Below are 19,695 nucleotides of genomic sequence, written 5' to 3' on the forward strand. Positions count from 1 at the left end.
GTAACTACTTTGTAGGGTTTCTGGAGCACTAAATGAGATAATGGATTTAAGCACTTAGAATAGTACCTGGCATATAGAAATCACTCAATAAATGTTAAGATATCATTGCTATTGTTATTTATTGCTAATAATGATCATGATAGTTGACATGGGGCTCATAAGAATAATGTTTTAAATTCTACCTGTTTATTTATCTAAAAATATCTATTGAACATTTCCTATGTTCTAGACTACAAATTCCACAAAAATATGAATAAATAAATACATGAAATATTGGACGATCAGAAGAATCTCTGAGATAATAATGACAGGAAGTAACCAGACATTCAGAGATCAGAGAAAAGAGCAGGTGGGGCAGAGGGACCAGGAGTGTAAAGGCTCTATTACAGTAATAAATGTGGCATTTTAAGAGCCAAACATTGTCCAGTGTGGCTGGAGGATGCTGAGTGACAAGGCAGTGGTGTGAGATGAGATCAGAGAGATGGACAGGGGCCAGATCATGTTGAAATTTGTATCCAGACTAAACAGTTTATATTTCAGCTAACTGTGGTAGAAAACTATTGGTGGGTTTTAAGCAGGGAGCAACACAGTCTTGTGGATGTTTTAAGAGATCACTGTGGTTGTCGTATGAGTAGAAAGCAAAGAGACAGTTAGGGATGCTGTTGCAGGAATCCAGGAGAGAAGGCTTAGTGATAGTGCCTTACACAGGGATTATTATAGATCTGAGTAGGAAACAGATACAGGATATGTTTGGGGGGAGCGTTGACAAGACTTGCTCATGGATTGGCTAGACGAGAGAGGAGTAGAGAGGAATGAAGGATGACACGCAAATTTCGGCTTGAGCATCTTGGTGAGCATGGTACTATCTGCTGAGATGAGGAAGATGAGGTAAGAGAAGTTTAAAGAGGAGGGCGTGGAACAGGGGCAAAGATGGAATCGAGATTTGTCTTTTGACTGAGTTAGGTTTGAAATGCCTGCTAAACATCTAGATAGAAATATCAAGCTATTAGATAAATATATCTGGAGTTCGGGAAGAAGTCTAGGCTGAAGATAGAGATTTTGGAGTCGTTAGTGTATAGATTATATATAAAGTCCTGGAACAGGATAAAAAAGAGGAGGAGGCCAATGCCAACATGTAGATTTGTGGTCTGACATAAAGGAACCAGCAAAGAGAAGAGAAGGAGCGACCAGTGACATAGAAGACATATCAGAAGAGGGTTGTCACAGAAGCCAAGAGAAGATGGCATTTCAAGAAGAAAAGTGTGGTTACCATATCAAAGGTTACTGTGCCATCAAGTAGGATAAAAGCAGAAGGTTAATTAACCATTAGATTTGGCAACATAGAAGTCGAAGGAGAAAGGACTGGGCAGAGCTCAATTTGAGCAGGATGGGAAAGTGAAGAGAGGAGTTGGATACCTGTAGACAACTCAAGAATTTATGCTCTGATTAAGAGCAGAGAAAAATGACAGCAATAGCTGGGGTGGATGTGAGGTCAGGAGATACTAGAAAATGTTCATATGCAGGTGGAGATGATTTAGAACAGAGGGAGAAGCCAGTGACACCGGAGGGTGGGAGCTAATTGTAATAATAACATCCTTGAGAAGGCAAGGGATGGAATCCCAAGCACAAGGGTAAGGTTTGTCAGCTTGAGATAGGAGCAGAGAGACCACCCCCAGCAACAGGACAAAAGGCGGAGAATATGAATACAGATGCGGGGAGCCTCCAAGGTTGCTGATGGAAGATGAAGATATTCCTATCTGACTGCTGCTGTCTCCTCAATAGTCTGAAACAAAGTCATGAGCTGGGAGTGAGGATTAGGAGAGGTGATGGCGGAGGTTTGAGTGGAAATCAGAATCCTCACTTTGGAGAGCAGGAAAGCATAGGTTTGTATAGTACGGTTGCTGACAGGAAGATTTGAGTGCCTGTGTGAGATCTGAGGTTATAAATGTACAGTGAGACCACGTGGCATCATCTGCTTTTCTTCAGTGGTGTCCAGCTATTTGTGTGCAGAAGAGAAGGGGATTGCACTAAATGGAGACTCTTGGAATGAATAAAACTTTATAACATAGTAGCCTTGAAAATTGAAATTTAACTTCCTTTTTTCTTTGAGGAAGATTAGCCCTGAGCTAACTACTGCCAGTTCTCCTGTTTTTTTGCTGAGGAAACCTGGCCCTGAGCTAACATCTGTGGCCATCTTCCTCTATTTATATGTGGAATGCCTACCACAGCGTGGCGTGCCAAGCGGTGCCCATGTCTGCACCCGGGATCTGAACCAGCAAACCCCGGGCTCCTGAGAAGTGGAACATGTGAGCTTAACTGCTGCACCACCAGCCGGCCCCAAAATTTAATTTCATATTGATCAAAAGGTTATGCTCAAAACTGAGCATTTTCCTTATTGAAATCACACCATTCTTAAAATTTAGTCTCTCTTTTCTTATTGAGGCTATATAGTGGGAATGTTTTCATGAGTAGAGATGTGTTTATTCTGAGTCTTGATTTCAAACAGTGTCAAATTATATTAATAGAAAAATTGCTAGTCCCTGTTACTACTCTTAGAATTCCATTAATTACTCTATCATAGAATTTGTTTTGGCATTGTTACCTATAGAAAATCAGCAGAAGTTACATATTAGAATGAGCAGGGCGGGAATGGGTAACTATAGGATAAGGCTGAACTAAAAATATATTTATCTAACTAAAAGTATGGTAGCATGCAACAAAGTGGAAGCCATGGAGAGTAACTGAAGTAAGAGAACCATAAGGAAGCTTGGGAGGGACAAAGAGTTTTCCCACTGCATATCTTCACCTACTTTTAATCTCTTTTGGACTTATTTTACTTTCAACTCAAAGTGTTTTGGTGTGTTTTTTGGCGTGGAAGACATGCTGTAACGATTGGATTATATTTTCTAATATTCATGTAAAAACAGATTAAAAAGAACCTATGAATTTCAGATGTGGTGGTCTTAGTGGAACAAGCTTAAGTCTCCCATTCCCACTCCAGAACATACCCATATAATGTAAAATATGTATATTTAAGGCCAGGTAAATGCACAGCTACACCATAGAATCAAAAGGGGGATTCTCAGTGAACTTTGAAAATGTGAGTCACTCCTGAATATGATATGAAGCAGATGCGAATACCAAGAAGGAAGTCGGGGTTGCAGTTTGAAGGATAGTCTGCCTTGTGAGGCTGGATCTGCCATTCAGGAAGCCGTCACAGCTGCTGTGCTGGAATTCACCACAGCTGCAGCACCCGGAGGCTGCCATAATGGCCAGGACAAGTAAGCACCTCAGCACCTGCAAGGGGGACTTGTAGGCATAATGACCAAGACCCAGGAGGCAAAAGTAACCCCTTTACAAGAGGCTGACAAAGAACCAGATGTACACAGAAGGACTCTGGGGAGGGAGATGAGATGACAGTTAAACATCTGAGAAAGATCAGATGATGCAAAAGAGACAGTAAGCTCAACAAATGGAAACCTGACCCCTAAGGAACCAGAGCAAGGAGTAAAGGCATTAGAATAAGCCGTTTAATATTTTCAGGGAGATAAAGGAGAGAATTGTGGTCCTAAAATAGGAATATGAAGTTAGAAACAGGTAATTATTAAAAAGAACTAGTTAGAAATTTAGAAAATGAAGATCAAATTAAGCACAACTAAAGAGTGAATTGTCCATCAATGGGAGAGGGGGTCAACAAGCTTGTAGTATAATCATACGGTGGTTACTGATCTGCATTAAAGAGAATGAATGACTGATAAAACACCAACATGGATGTGAAAAAAGATGGTCATAAAAGAGTACATACTTTATGCTGCCATTTATATGACATTCCAGAACAGACAGGAATCAGAAGAGTGGTTAGCTCTGGGTTGGCACATTGACTGGAAAAGGGGAGGGGCTGGGGGAACTCTCTGAGATCGTGGAGATAATCTGAGTCTTGACTGAGGTGTCAGTTTCATGCATGTATACATTTTTGAAAACTTACTGAATCGCATACTTAAATGTGTGCATTTTCCTATATGTAAATTTTACAAATAAAAAAATTTTTTCTTTAACTAACCTTTTCTAAAAAGCAAATTAGTGAGCTGGAAGATCAGGCTGAAGACTTTTTCCAGACTTCTTCAAAAGAAAAAGAGCTGGGGAGTAATAAAAAAAAGGTTGAGCAGTATGTATGTAAGTTTGATCCAGGAGTGTTAAAACCCATCCAACTGGAGCACGAGAAGGGAAGAAGAGAGAGAATAAACAAACAGTGGCTAGGAATTTTTCTGAACCAAAAAAAAAGACAAATCTTCAGATTGAAAAAAAACACTGAGTGTGAAACATATAAGTTTTTTTTAAACAAAACTTAAGTACATCGCGTTAACTTTTAGAATGTTAGAGATAAAGAAAAATACTTAGTTATCCCAAGAAAAAAGGCAAACTGCCTACAAGGGATGAGGATGATACTGAATCAGACTTCTCATCAGCAACAGTGGATGCAAATAGACAAAGGAGCAGGATCTGCATGGTGAAGGGAAATGAACTTTATGCTTAGAATTTTATTCCATGCCAAATTATCATTTAAGAGTGGAGCAAAATGGAAACATTTCCCAACATATATAGGCTCAGAATGTTTACTATTCACAGACCCTTTAAGGGGAAAAAAAGAAATCTTTAGTAGTAATCTGGAGCAAAAGTTAAAATGGGAATGAGAGCATAGAGAAGTAAAGAATTTTGTACTGGTTATGGGAAGGCTGTAGATGATAATTAACTAGACGGGGAAAAAGTGTATATTTTCCTATAAATATATAATTTTTATATTAAAATTTTCAGGACAATAATAATAAAAGTAGTTAATATTGTAAAGTGTTCACTGTACATACCAGGCACTGTTTTAAGCAGTCTACCTGAAGTAAGCCACTGAGCTGACAACCACATGGAGGCATGGAGACGTGACAGGAGAGTATGTTACCCCCATTTTATGCAGATGAGGAAACTGAAGCACAGAAAAGCTCAGGTCACATAGCCAAGAAGCAATGGATTCTTATTTGAACTCAAGCAGTTGGTTCCTGAGCCTACAATCTTTACCAGTGTATTACCTCACAACTGAATGTGTGGCTTTCAAATCAAAGGAAAAAATAAAATGGAACAAAGAAAACTCACTCTGTCCCAGAGAAAACAAGGTAGAAAGCAGCAACGAGAAAGCACACCTAATAGAAAATATAAGAAGTTGAGAAAATTGAGGCTTATTAATAATCACAATAAATGTATTAAACTTACCTTTTAAAAGAACTGTGGAAAGACTGAAGCCTGTCTAAATGATGATTATCTAAGTCAAGATCAGGTTCTCGCTAGAATCTTCTAGGAAGAGTGCTGGATGAGATGGTGGGGTGTGCATCTGGGAAATTAGCCTGTTCCTACTCTTCAGACTGTGTTTATCTTCTGCTTTACATAAAATGTGTTTGTCCAAATTGAGAAATTGACATTTGATTTCGTTGTCATACTAATTGAACTAATTAACAGTGGGACGTAGAGTGGGATAGAAGGTGTGCAGGACATTGGACTAATGTTTCCAGCGACAGTGGGAGACAAAGTAATGTTTTCCACAGTGAATTTTTGCTTTCAGATTCTGCAGCTTTTTTTGTAAGCTCGGTTTGAACCTAAATTTTTACTTGTCAGTTTTCTTTATTTTCATTCTTTTATTGAAAAAGAGAGAGAAGGATTTTAAATGTCCTATTAACCTTAAAAGCTGCTGAAGTCTTTCAGGGAGGTAAAGCTAGTCAGAAAGCAGATGAGTTTGGCTTCACAATTCACAGGTTCAGGGTGATTTGCTGGAGAACTGGGGTCGTGCCCATTACCATCAGGAATAAAGGAAGAGCACCTTCATCCTGATGTGTTAGCTGAGCAGTGTAACAGTGGAATTTCCTCCAGTTTCTGCAGCATGCCTCAAACTTCAAACACACATCATTACTGCCCCTCTTATGGCCCAAATGTTGACTCTTATTCTAGTTTTATAGTGAATTTGGAAGGTTTCTGGGTTTGTTTCCTTTTTTCACGTGACATTATGTAAAATTACCTCTTTCTTCACATTAGAACTCTTTCATTTGGTTTCTATTTTTGTCCCTATCTGGCAAGTGAGTAAGCTTTTAAATGTATTTCCTTGCATTCTTTCATTCATTCAACAAATATCTGTTGCCTCGTAGTGTAGCAGGCAACACAGTAGATACATGGTATATAGCGGGGAGCAAAACAAAGCCCCTGCCTTCATGGTACCCACAGAGCAGTGAGGGAGACTGACATTAAACAGATAAACCCACAAATCAATGTGATTACACACTGTGGTGAATCGTGTGGGGAAAAAACACAGTTGGCTGCCTTAGGAATAGTGGAGGTAAGGGTTGATGGTTGATGAAGGAAGATCAAGACAAGACTAGAGGATAAGAAAGAGCCAGCCTGTCAAGGAGTAGGTTAAAAAGTATTCCAGGCCATGGGAACAGCATATGCAAAGGCTCTAAAGCAAGAAAGAGGCAACCACATTATAGGACCTTAAAGAAGGCCAAGATGATTGGAATATAGTGATGGAGAAGGACAGCAGGAAGAGAGAAAAATGATGTAAGCCGTTTTAGAAAACAACTCTGGCTGCTGAGTTTACAGAATGGATTGGAGAGGAAATGGAAAACATTTCAAGAGTCTATTGTAGTGAACTTGATGTGGCTTGGATTAGGATTGTGGCAGTAAAGATGAGAATAGTTGAATGTTAAATATATTTTGGAGGTGGAGTCAGTAGGACTTGACTAAGGATTAGAAGGAATGATACAGAAGAGAAGGGATCAAATATGATTCCCAGAATTCTGGCTATAGTAACTGAGGACATTGAAGTGGGAAAGACTGTAAGAGAAGTTTGAGATGCCTTCAAGATCTGTGTAGGCTTTGGATAGGTGAGTCTGAAGCTCAGAACTGAGAGCTGGGCTGGGGATGATAAATTCATGAATTGAAAAATAAAGTGGATGGAATAGGTGAGGTGACATGGGGAGGTGTACATGGAGAAAAGAGGGCCTGATATGAGCCCTGGGGCACTCCAGCATTTGAGGGGTCCAGTAATGGAGGAACAGTAGCCAGAAAATGAGATTGAGAAGAAATATCTAGAAAGACAGAAGGAAGCCAGGGAGAGTGTGCTGTCATGAAAGCTAGGAAAAGAGAGCTTTGTCAAGAGGAAAGGGTCAGAAGCCACTTAGATATATATTCTCTTAACCAGAAATGGGTAAAGCCCTATGAGGAAAACTTAAAGATTCCTGAAAGGAGCAAAAATAAACTTGAACAAATGGAAAGATATTCCTTGTTCTTGGATAGGACACCTCAACATCATGAATAAGTTTAATGAATTTAACATGGGAACCCAATAAAAATACCGGCAAGGATTTGTTTGTTTTGTGATTGTTTTTCCCTGGAACTATACAAATTGATTTTGAAGTTCATATGGGAAAATAAACAGGGAGAAATAGCTAGAAAGACCTTTAAAAAAAAAAAAAAAGAATGAGGAGAGACCACTAGATATTAAAATAAATTTATAACGTCTATAATTAAAACCCAGTGGTACCAGTGCACAGATGGACAGATAGAGCAATGAAACAGACCAGAAAGCCCAGAAATGAACTGAAGTACATATGAAAATTTTGTATGTGATAAAAATGGCATATTAAGTCACAGGGAGAAAGACAAACATTTTAGTAAATAATGTCAGAAATAGCCTTTTGTCAAAAGGTAAAAGTGGATCCATACCTCATACCGTATACTAAAACTCTAAATCGAGCAGAGATCTCAATGTAAAAAATGAAAACATGCAAGTACTAGAAAAGCACATAGGTGAATTACTCTGTAATTACTCTCACTGTGACGTAAAATTCAGATGCAATACATGAAAAACATTACTAAATTTGACTGCATGATTTAACAACTTTGCATGGGTGAAAAAGCATTGTGGTAGGCAGCCTTCCAAGCTGGGCAGTGATCCCCACCTCCTGGTGTTCATGCCCTGCATAATCCCCCTCCCCTAAGTGTGGCCTGAGCCTAGTGATTTGCTTCTAGCAAAATGGAATATGGCAAAAGTGATGGGATGTCACTTGTGAGATTAGGCTACAAATGGCTTTGACTCTGTGACTTCCATCTTGCTCACGTCCACACTCTCAAGAAGAAGCTGTTGTGTAGTGAGCTGCCCTATGAGAGGCCCACAAGGCAAGGAAGGAATTGTTAGCTGCCTGTATGTGGAAATGCAACTGATTTTTGTGTATTGATCTTATATACAGAACACTGCTTAGTTTCCTCTTAGTTATAATGGTTATCTGAAGATCCACTTGATTTCCTTTGAAGCGAGTCATATTGTTCATAAGTAAGGTTAGTTTTGCCCCTTCATCATTCATTTTCCAGTTTATTTATTAGCTCATTATGCTAGCTAGAAAAGCTTTGATAGAAGCATCCTTGTCTTCTTTCTGTTTATAAAGAGAAAGTTTCCAAGGTTCCGCTTTTATGAAGGATATTTGCTGTAAGTTTTTGGTAAATAGCCTTTGTTAGATTAAGGAAGTACCCTTCTATCCCTAGTCTGGGAAGAGTTATTATGAGCATTGTAACTTCTTGAAGCTTTTTCTACATCTCTTATCAGGCTAATGAAATTCAGTTCTATTCCTAGTTTTAGAAGACTTGTTTTTTTTCTTTCTATGAAGTGTCTTGAATTTTCTTGAATAGTCTTTCTGCATCTGTTGAGACCATTTGATTTTTCTCTCTTAATCTGGGTCCTGTTCTTTTTTCACCCAGGTACAAGATGATCTCTGAATTCACGTGGCCCAACCATGACCTCCCTTCAGACAAAGAGGCTGTCAAGAAACTGATTGAACGTTGTGGTTTTCAGGATGATGTAGCTTATGGGAAGACAAAAATTTTCATTCGGACACCCCGAACATTGTTTACCTTGGAAGAACTCCGTGCCCAGATGCTCGTAAGGATTGTCCTCTTTCTGCAAAAGGTAATTTTATATTTTATATATGAGGATAAGGATTTGTTTTTATGTTCTTAAAAATTTGTTGAATTTTTTCCTTGATTCAAGAGATGTTCACGGTAGTATATTTTTTGGTATCTACACACATCTTAGAATGCTTTCTGTTGCCTTCACATGTGGAAAACTTATTTGGCTCCCTGAACTCAAAATTATTTTATCCTCAATACTCTGAAGACATTTTGTCTTCTGGAATTTAAAGTTGGAGAGATGTCTGAACCATCCTACTTTTGGTCTCTTGTAGTTAACTGAGTTTTTTCCCTCAGCTTAACTGCATAAAGGACTTTTTTTTAATCTTGTAATTCAAAAGTTTTGCCAACTTCCCTCACCCATTATTACCCACCACCAGCCCTTGACAGGTGTGGAGTACTGACTTGATGCTCATTACATCATGGAACCCGTCATCGTTGGTCTGTGCAGGGCCCCCTTCTCATTTCATTCGCTCATTCATATATTTCTTTTTATCTCCCATAGCCATTTCCATGCCTTCTAAATGAACCATTTTTATGTAAAAAATTATATGTGAACATAAAAAGCAATCATGTGCCTCTGTGACAATGTCCTTAGGATATATGCCAGGAGAAAATTTGCTGAGTCACAGGTTATAAGTAGTGCCAGATTCTTCTCCAGAATGACTCTGCCAGTTTGCAGCACCACCAGCTGTACGTGGGGGTTACTGTGTGCCCACATCCTTACCAGTATCATCCAGCTACCTAAGGTTTGCTGGACTAATAGGTAGAATGATATCTCATTATTGTTTACTTTATCTTTCTCTGATTACCATTGAATTTGAATCTCATTAAACTCTTGTTTCCTTTTTGGGTTTTCCTGTAAATTGCCCATTCATATCCTTTGTTTATTTTTCTAATGAAGTTGGTATCATTTTCTTGTTGATTAGCAGGAATTCCTTGAATATTTTAGACAATCTCTTATTCACTTGAGACATTATAAATATCTCTTATTCTGTAGGCATTCTAATGAACTTTGTCCGTAATATGCTTTGTTGGAGAGAATCCTTAATTTTGACAAATTCTTCAATTTTTTGCTTTTTACTTTTTGCTTTGGAATTTTGTTTAATTGAGAGGGCTTTCCTTGTCTCTAGGTCACAAAGATACTATCCTATATTTTCTATGAACTGTATAGTTTTACATTTCACATTTAGGTCTTTAGTCCATCTAGAATCCACCTGTTGTATGGTGTATATAGGAATCCAGTTTCATTTTCTTCTACGTGGTGACTCAGTTTTCTCAATACCATCTACTGAAAAATCTCTCCTTTCCCCATTGGTTTGTGGTGCCACTTTTATTATATATTAAGTTTATATGTATCTGTGTATACACACTTTCTGAGTGCTCCATTCTGTTCCATTTTTGTATCTGCCTGTTTTTGCACTATCGCCACACAGTTTTTATTGTAATACATCTTAGTTTATGGTAGAATAAATGCATCTTCTCTACTCTTCTTTATTAAGGACGATTAACCTATATACAGACCTTTATTCTGCAATATAAATTTTAATGTGTGTTTATTATGTTCATTAAATTCAACAATAATTTTTATTAGAATTGCATTTAATTTATGCATTAATTTGAAGGATTAACATTTTTACAATATTAAATCATCTTAAGTATATAGAATAGGCTTATTTACATCATTTCGTTGACCATTAGAATTATAGAGGCCCTATGAATTCATGGTTAATGCCTAGATATTTTATTGGTTTTGTTAATGCTGTGAATTTTTTTTATTATACATATTTTCTACATGGCAGTGTTCGTACAGAGAAAGAATATTAGCTTATGTTTGTTTATCTGTATTCAGAATGAAACCCTTCTTCATTCATATTTGTTGATTCTGTTAGTTTTTTTGGGTAAATGATTATATCTTGTGCAAATAATGAAAGTTTTCTCTTCCCTTCCAATTGCCAAGATGTTCCTAAGTGTTGGTCTATTTCATTTATTTTGCATAGAACTCAGAAAAACTTACGGAGTGAAGTACTAAATTCTCTCTCATCCTAAAACAGTTTCCTTCTATTAATTGTTTTTTTCTATTGCTTTTCCTCAGTTCTGTTATCTTTCTCAGGACTGCTTGTAAATTTGCAAGTTGGATATCGGTTTCCTGACTGCCGTAGTAAATTATTTTCATGCATTGGTTCTTCTGTATATTCAGATCCTTTCTCTTGATCTTCAACACTTGGTGGTGGTGGTGTTTTTGCAGATCTGGTACTTTGTTTTCTTTCTTTATACCTATCGAAGGATTGACTCAGGTTCAGGGTTTGGCCCTGAACCAGGGTCACCATACCTCTCAGTTTGTTTGGGACAGTCCTGATTTATGACTCTTGTCTGTTGTAACTATTAGTAGTACCCTTTCACTCTCAAGTGTCCCAGTATGGATAATAAACTGTTTGGTCAGCCTACCCTGAACTCACATTCTGTCCGCTTGGTGACTTATAGAATTCTCTTCTTAAATCTTTACACTTGTCAGTGTCCTGCAGACTTTAGTCTGTTACAGCTCTGCTAGTCAAACATAGGGGCCCGCCCAGGCCCGTGCGCCCAGCTCGTACATAAACACGTGTGTGTACCTACTCTGACTCTTCCTTTCTCAGTCTTCTCTACAGCACCTCTGCTTTCTTTCTGGTGAGAAATTACGATTTCTACCTAGAAAAAAAGAGATTCTCAAGGAGAAAGGATGGCTGCGTCGCAAACCATCACCCATGCCACGGAGGGAAGGCTGTCCAGGCTTCCCTGTGATGTAGATCTTGCATTTCTTAACCATAAGGCCGTGGGGTAGGGAATAAAGATCCTCCTCCCAATTCCCAGGCAGACCATTCTAGGGTACCATATATGATCTACTGATTGTGTTCTTTAAACCAACTCCACAGACCATAAAATTTCTCTCAGCTTCTGAGAATAGGTCATCAGTCACCTAACTTTTCATGTGATGTGTGTTTCATTTTTTCTGTATTCTTATAGGAATGTAATGGGAAGTTAGGAGAGGCAACATCAGGAGATGCTATTTTAAACAAATTTCCAACAATTGCTTTTTATTTCCTTTTCAAATAAAATAGTTTTATCTTTTTTTCTGATTATGTAATTAAAGTATGCTCATTGTAAAAACAAATTCAAACCATACAAAAAAGTATAAGGGGAACCATGGAAAATCACCTAAAATCCCCCCATGCAGAGGTAACACCATTAACATTGTGGTGCACATCCTCTCTAATCTCTTTCTGTGCACATATGCAAGCCTGTGCACTGTAATATAAGTGAGACCATAGTTCATATCATAATTTTTATAAGCACCTTTCTCCTTTTTTACAACATTTTGATACTCGTTTTCCCACATTTCCCTTCTCTGCCCACATCTCCTCTCCACCCCCTGTGTCAAGGGGCCCCAAGACCGTTTCCAGTTTCCATGATTCACTAAAAGGACTCACAGGACTCAGCACATAGTTGTACTAATGAGTAAAATTTATTACAACAAGGGGATACCAAAAAAATCAGCAAAGGGAAAAGGCACAGGGGGTACAGTGCAGAGGAAACCAGGCGCGAGCTTCTGAGAGTCTGCTCCATGTGGAGTTGCACAGGATCTGCTTAGTTCCTCCAGCAATGAACTGTGACAACGCCTGCCAAGTGTTGTGCACCAGGGAAGCTCATTGGAGACTCAGTGCCCAAAGTTTGTACTGGGGACTGGTTACCTAGGCGCCCTCTGCCCAGCATATACCCAAATCCAAGACTCCCAGAAGAAAATCAGGTATTCAGCATAAATCACATTGTACAAGCAGTTTAAGCATGTCAGGCCACTCTTATCATTTGGGGAAGGTTTTATATCAGTGTAGGGAACTGTTTACCAGCCAAGTTCTCAGACACCAGCCAAGGGCCAACCTCAGAAGCCCTTCTAAAGATAGCAGTCTCAGGCCTGCTATCTTAACTCCTTTCTGGACGCCCCCACAGTCTTCCTAACCGTAATAGACCTCCTTATACATATAACCTTCCATCCTGGTCCCTCCGTGCAATGCACTGGATTCCCGGGAGCAAGACTGTTGGTTGGTTGAAGTGTATTTGTGTTTGTATTCATAACAGATATTAACAGTTCACATTTCTGCCCACAATGTAAGTGAACTTTTTCCTCTTAATTTTTTTTTTTTTTTATTACCACAGCAGCTTTTACCAGGCTGTTGAATTTTTTCCATTCTTGTTAGTAAGAAATTATATCTCATTTCGGGGCTGGCCCCGTGGCAGAGTGGTTAAGTTCGCGCGCTCTGCTGCAGGCGGCCCAGTGTTTCGTTAGTTCGAATCCTGGGCGCGGACATGGCACTGCTCATCAGACCACGCTGAGGCAGCGTCCCACATGCCACAACTAGAAGAACCCACAACGAAGAATACACAACTATGTACCAGGGGGCTTTGGGGAGAAAAAGGAAAAAATAAAATCTTTAAAAAAAAAAAAGAGAGAAATTATATCTCATTTCTACTTTAATTTTTTGTTTCGGTGACTACTAGTGAGGCTGTGTTTATAGGCCTTTAGAATTGCCTCTGCTGTTATTTATTTGTTCATATCCTTGGCCCATTTTTCTCTTGGATTGTTTGTCTTTTTCTTATGAATTTGTGGGAGCTATTATCTTTATTTATTGCAATTATTTTCCCCAAGCTATCATTTGTCATTTTATTCTGTTCATGGTATACTTTTGACATGAAATTTTTCACTTAATATAATAAAATATGTCTTATCTTTATAGCTTTTGAGTTTCTTCAAAAAATATGGATTTGGGATTTTGTTTTGTACATGGTGTGATATAGAGGTCCAGCTGTGTTTTGTTCCTCATAAATAAGCAGCTGTTCTAATGCTATTTATTAAAAAACTCCTCTTTTTTCCACAAAATTGAAATTCCACCTTTGTCTAATATTAAGTTCCCTTATGTACTTGAATCTATTTCAGGACTCACTATTTTGCTCCACAGTTAATTTCTATGCCAAGATCATACTGTGTTTATTATAGTACATCATAATAGGTTTTAACGTGTGAGAACTTGGCTTTCAGTATACTTTCATACCTTTTCTGTGCCTTAATAGAGATTTAATGGTGAGTGGGAAGTGGCAGAATCAATGATGTTGACTAAAATCAGAACCTCCAAAATTGATTATTCTTAAAGGAATAAACTGTATAACCCCAAAGACTGCAGAACAGATACAAACTGACTTGCTTTCCTATTCATAAAAAAATTTATAGTTTTCCACTGTCACCATCTAAACCATTAAACACTCAGTATCAAGAATTACAGATAGGGGCCGGCCCGGTGGCGCAGCAGTTGGGTGCGCGCGTTCCGTTTTGGCGGCCCAAGTTCACCGGTTCGGATCCCGGGTGTGGACATGGCACCACTTCGCAAGCCATGCTGTGGCAGGAGTCCCACATATAAAGTAGAGGAGGATGGGCACAGGTGTTAGCTCAGGGCCAGTCTTCCTCAGCAAAAAGAGGAGGATTGGCAGCAGATGTTAGCTCAGGGCTAATCTTACTCAAAAGAAAAAAAAAGAATTACAGGTAATCTGTTCAGTGCATCTTGTTTCTTTTCATCTACTTGGTCATATGCTTGACATTGTAGGAGATTTTTGCAATTGCTAGAAATATCTTTTTTTAGGAAATAACCCTCGAGAGTTCAAAGACTTTTATTGATTTTATAGTTCATAAGTAATAGCAATACAAGTTCATGTAGAAAAATGAAAACTATATAAATAATTTTATAGTTTAAAATATTTTATATTAAATATAAATTTAAATCATGTCATACCGTTGTTACATAATACTTTTTTGTTGTGTCTTTACATGTGTAAACACTTATTTGTGTATTTATAATAGCTGGCTTAGTCTGTGGTGTGATTTACTAGAGTTTGCTCAATTGGTCTGCTGTTACTGGATGCTAGGTTGTTCCAGTTTTCCCTCTTACAGATCCCATTGCAATGCTCATCTCCGTTTACTTAGAGCAGTGGACGCAGAATTAATAAATATTATTACTGTCAGTACTTCTGTTACCACTATTAAGTATTTATAAATATCCTTGATTATTTTCTTGGAATAAATTCTCAGGCACAAAACTGTGAGTTTAAAAGATACTCACTTTTAAGTTTCTGTACCCACTGTCAAATGGCTCCCAGAAAGGTGGTTATTCACTGTACAGTGAGGCAAATCTGTCCAGCTTGATTGTTGTTTTAGCTTTTTGTTCTTCTTCAATGTGGATCTTTGTGGTTTTGAATTTCTTATCACTTTGTCTTCTATGTGTTATACTCATTGATGCCTAGAAAATAAGATACTTATTTGTTGCATGGTTGGGGAAATCCTGAAAGAAGACTGTAGTTTTCACTGTTAACAGATAGTCAACAGATAACTGATTTTTAATGAAAATACCGCATCAAATGCGTGGCAAGATTCTCTAATATTCTGTACCTATTCAGTTTAAAACATGTTGCTGTCTTGGAAGAGGAATGAGGTGTGGAACCCCTCAAGAAACTCTTGACATTTTTAGTGCATGTATAGTTTTAAATTTATATTCTCATTCTAGGGGATCATAGGGCATGATCAAAATTGTCATATAAAATCAAAATTATCCAAGATGAATTCTCAAAGGGAGACAGAAAAGTGTTGGGGAAGTTTATCTTTTGCGTGGCCATAAACAGCAAATTTGGAATAGACTGATGGATTTGAAGAGTGGCTTTCTTGACCCACCTATAAGACACATGGGTACTTTGGGGAATTGTGCCTTCATTTGGGGGAATTAGCCCTTTCTGGAAGGGCATCTGTAATTGATTCTAGTCAGAGATCTTAATTAATGACCATGTCATATTGTTGGGCCATTTCAGATCGCACAGCTTTGACCCTAGCTCTAGGAATGAAGTTATTCTTTCCAGTGTGCCATGATGTAGTTAGGAGGTCAAGGCCTTTCCTATGTCACATAAGAAGGCCACTAAACAGAAACATTCTTTCTTAAAATAAAATCTTAAGGCTCTAATCATTTTCCTCCAAGCAATTTGTGGGTACCCTGGGATCACCATTATAGCTCGTGAATTCCACAGCAGCGAGAGCTGCCAGCCCTTTGGAAATTCAAATCATGCTAGCCCATGACCAGCTCCCCACTCCATGCCGTGAGTTTTCCAGTTTTTATTTCAGTCCTGAATGTAGCTCACAGCTTGTAGCATCCATGACACAGTGAGCTGTGGGGTCCACAGTCAAGCTTAAATCTAAAGTCAGTTGGCAATCTCCTGTTACAATTATGGGAAAATATAGACATGATTATATAGGAAATAATAGAAGCCTCATGCTATAAACATTCAGATCCCTTGGCCTCCTAGGGTCAGTTGGCTCCCAGAGTTTTATTTTTGCTTGTCTGGTGGCTTCCTGATCAGAGGATGGTAGTGGTTTGATTATTAGGTCATAGCAAAATGGGTACAATCTCAAAAGCAGGATAGGAGAGAACAGAGGATTGAGTCGAGAAGAAAGTATGGGGAAAATGTGAAAGAAAAAGAGATGATGATAAAGCTGAGGAAGGAGAAAAATACCTCAAGCTAGTGATTTAGAAGATTCAAAATGTGGGCTAAAATCATATGTGGGCTAGAATTATTGTTTCTGATTTTATGTGGAGTTCAGCATGGAATTGTAGGTTAGTTAGTGATCTTTTCGGTGAGGAAGATTGGCCCTGAGCTAACATCTGTTGCCAATTCTCCTCTTTTATTTTTTGCTTGAGGAAGATTGTCAGTGAGCTAACATCTGTGGCAGTCTTCCTCTATTTTGTATGTGGGACGCTGCCACAGAATGGCTTGATGAGTGGTGTATAGGTCGGCGCCCAGGATACGAATATGCAAACCTTGGGCCACCGAAGCAGAGCATGCAAACTCAACCACTGTGCTACCAGGCCGGCCCCGATCTTTTCTTTTTCAATTCAAAATAATACATATTTGGCATTCGCCTAGCAAACTGATATTGTGAGAATAGGGCTAACTGATTTTATCAACAAATCAGCAGTGTCTCTAAGCACACCACGTATAATTCTTGGTAAAGGACATAACAGAACATGTAACATCCAGTGTCCTTTTGAGTTGCCATGTGGGAAACTTTCTTTTTGTTTTTGTACCGGAATTAGCTGTACTTCTCCAGGGCCACTGCCCTCAAACTGGCAGTCATGTCATGGGGAGGGGCCGCACTGCTGCAGAGTCTCCTGGTGAAATTTCCTGGAGTGGTGATATTGGACATCCTTGAAATGTTTCTGAGCTTAATGGGAATGTTTCTAGTGGTTTCTATTCATGCGTGATATTGATTGAGATAGATGCATTTGAGCATGTAAGGAGGTACCCATCTACTCCAGTTGTGTTAAGAGTACTTTTAAAATCAAGAGTAGAACTACGTCTTAGCAGGCATCAAGATGCTCCTGTGGTTTTCTCTTCTGAGCTGTCAATACAGAGAATTCTGCTAATCAATTCAGTATCAATATTACGTTTGCCTCAGCAAGATAACACGGGCACGTTTCCTTCTTTGTCCATATTTTAGAACAGTCTAGATAGCATTGGAGTTAATCTGTTCAGGTTGAATTCCTCTGTGAAGACACGTGAAAGGGGACCTTTGTTGGAGCATAGCTCTTCAACAGCTCCCTCTCGTTCTGCATAATAATTGGTCTGTTTTTACTGTGTATCTTTTGTAGGATCAGTTTTGGTAATTTATATTTTCCTAGAAAATCATCCAGGTTTTCAAATTTAATTGAATAGAATTGAACAAAGTTAGAGTTTAAATGTTTCTTTTCATTTCCTTTGTATCTTTAGTCATTTCCTCTTGTCATTTCTTACTTTGTGTATTTGATTTGTGCTTACTCTCTTTTTTCTTTATCAGCTTTAGTTAAGGATGCCTTTTACTATTTTTTTTCTCAAAGAACCACCTCTCTGATTTGTTTATTAATTCCACCATTTGTTTATTTCTAATTTATTTATTTTGCTTTTCATCTTTATTTCCTTCTTTCTTTAGAATATAAAGAGCAGAAGCAAACAGGAGGTGATCTTTCTCCAACTTCTGGAGTTGGGCGCCTCATGCGTTTTTTTCCCATCACATTTGTTAATAATGAACTATGGGATTTGTTCTGAGAACTACTTTTGCTGTATCTATAGGACCTGATACGTTACCATTTAATTATTTTTTATGTTTAGATTTCCTCTTTCCTAAAAAGTTGTTTAGGTACATTTTAAAAATCATTTCCAGGTGATCCATGTTTTTTGTCTATGTTTTGTTTCATTTTCTAATTTTGTTATTAATTTTTAGTTTTACTGCATTATGATCATGGAATGTACTATTTCTAGTTTCTGGAATTTATTGAATTCTGGGGCCTAGTATACAGACATTTTTTGAGCATAACTTGAAAAAAGGCGTATTTTTTCTTTTTCTTTTTCTTTTTTTATTTATTTTATTTTTGTGTGTGTATGAGGAAGATTAGCCCTGAGTTAGCATCCATGCCAGCTCTTCCTCTATTTTGTATGTGGGATGCCTCCACACCGTGGCTGACGAGGGGAGTAGGTCCACACCCGGGATCCGAACCCGTGAACCCCAGGCTGCCAAAGCGGAGCACATGGAACTTTAACCACTCGGCCAGTGGCCTGGCCTCCTTCTTCTTTTATAATGCTTTTATTATGAAAAACTGCAAATATTTACAAAAGTAGAAAGAATAGTATAATGAGTCCCCATGTTCCCATCTCCCAACTTCAACAATTATCTGCATTTTGCCATTCTGATTTTTTTTTTTTTGGTGAGAAAGATTGGCCCTGAGCTAACATCTGCAAATCTTCATCTTTTTGCTTGAGGAAGATTGTCTCTGAGCTAACATCTGTGCCAGCCTTCATCTATTTTGTATGTGGGATTCTGCCACAGCATGGCTTGATGAGCAGGGTGTAGGTCCACACCTGGGATCTGAACCTGCCGACCCCAGGCCACAGAAGTGGGGCACACAACTTAATCCCTATGCCACCAGGCTGGCCCCTTGCCATTCTTATTTTATCTAGTACTCATCTCATGCTTTCCTGTATGTTTTGTTCAGCTTGTTTTGTTTTGGTGTTTTTGGAAGGAAATCCCAGATGTATTATCATTTCACTCTTACATACCAGTATAATCTCTGCAGAGAAGAACTTCACTATACTGTTATCATACCATATAAAGTTAATGGTATGATAACATACCTTAACATCACCTAAAATATGTAATTTGTGTTCATTACTCGCAGTTGACTAAGAAATGTCTTTCCACAGATGGTTATGGATAGGAGGTGTGGAGCTGCGGCACCTTTGAGAATGGTACACGCTAGTCTTTATCATATTAGTTATGATTGTCAGTAACATTTCATCCTTAAAAATTTTATGTTTTAAAGGCGGTTCATGTATCACAAGGACTGCTCTGGTTGGTTTGTCCTAATTAACAATTTAATATTATTTGTATTTCCTGTATTTATTTGTTAAATTTCATTTTACGTTCTTATTTTTAGGTTATATTATAGCCCAAGTCACAAGAAGGATCTTATGAAGGATTAAAATTGGCTCATTAAAGCATAACCATAGAGTGAAAATAGTAAATTCTGAAATGAGATTAGTGTCATAACTTAATTATAAGTAGTCTCAAAGGTTAGTATAAACCTGAGTATAATAATTTTGTAA

At 38.2% G+C, this 19,695-nt stretch overlaps 1 protein-coding gene across 2 annotated transcripts in view; it reads left to right on the plus strand.

Annotated features, from left to right (window-relative positions):
* MYO1D (myosin ID) overlaps positions 1-19,695 on the plus strand; it is a 319,278-nt gene that overhangs the window by 141,609 nt on the left and 157,974 nt on the right. For both annotated transcript variants that reach the window (XM_070562560.1, XM_070562558.1), the window contains exon 16: positions 8,788-8,995. In XM_070562560.1, the coding sequence (XP_070418661.1) occupies positions 8,788-8,995 (208 nt within the window). The remainder of the gene's footprint in view (positions 1-8,787; positions 8,996-19,695) is intronic.

The sequence above is a fragment of the Equus przewalskii genome, chromosome 10, assembly GCF_037783145.1.
Source record: "Equus przewalskii isolate Varuska chromosome 10, EquPr2, whole genome shotgun sequence".
Taxonomy (NCBI): Eukaryota; Metazoa; Chordata; class Mammalia; order Perissodactyla; family Equidae; genus Equus; species Equus przewalskii.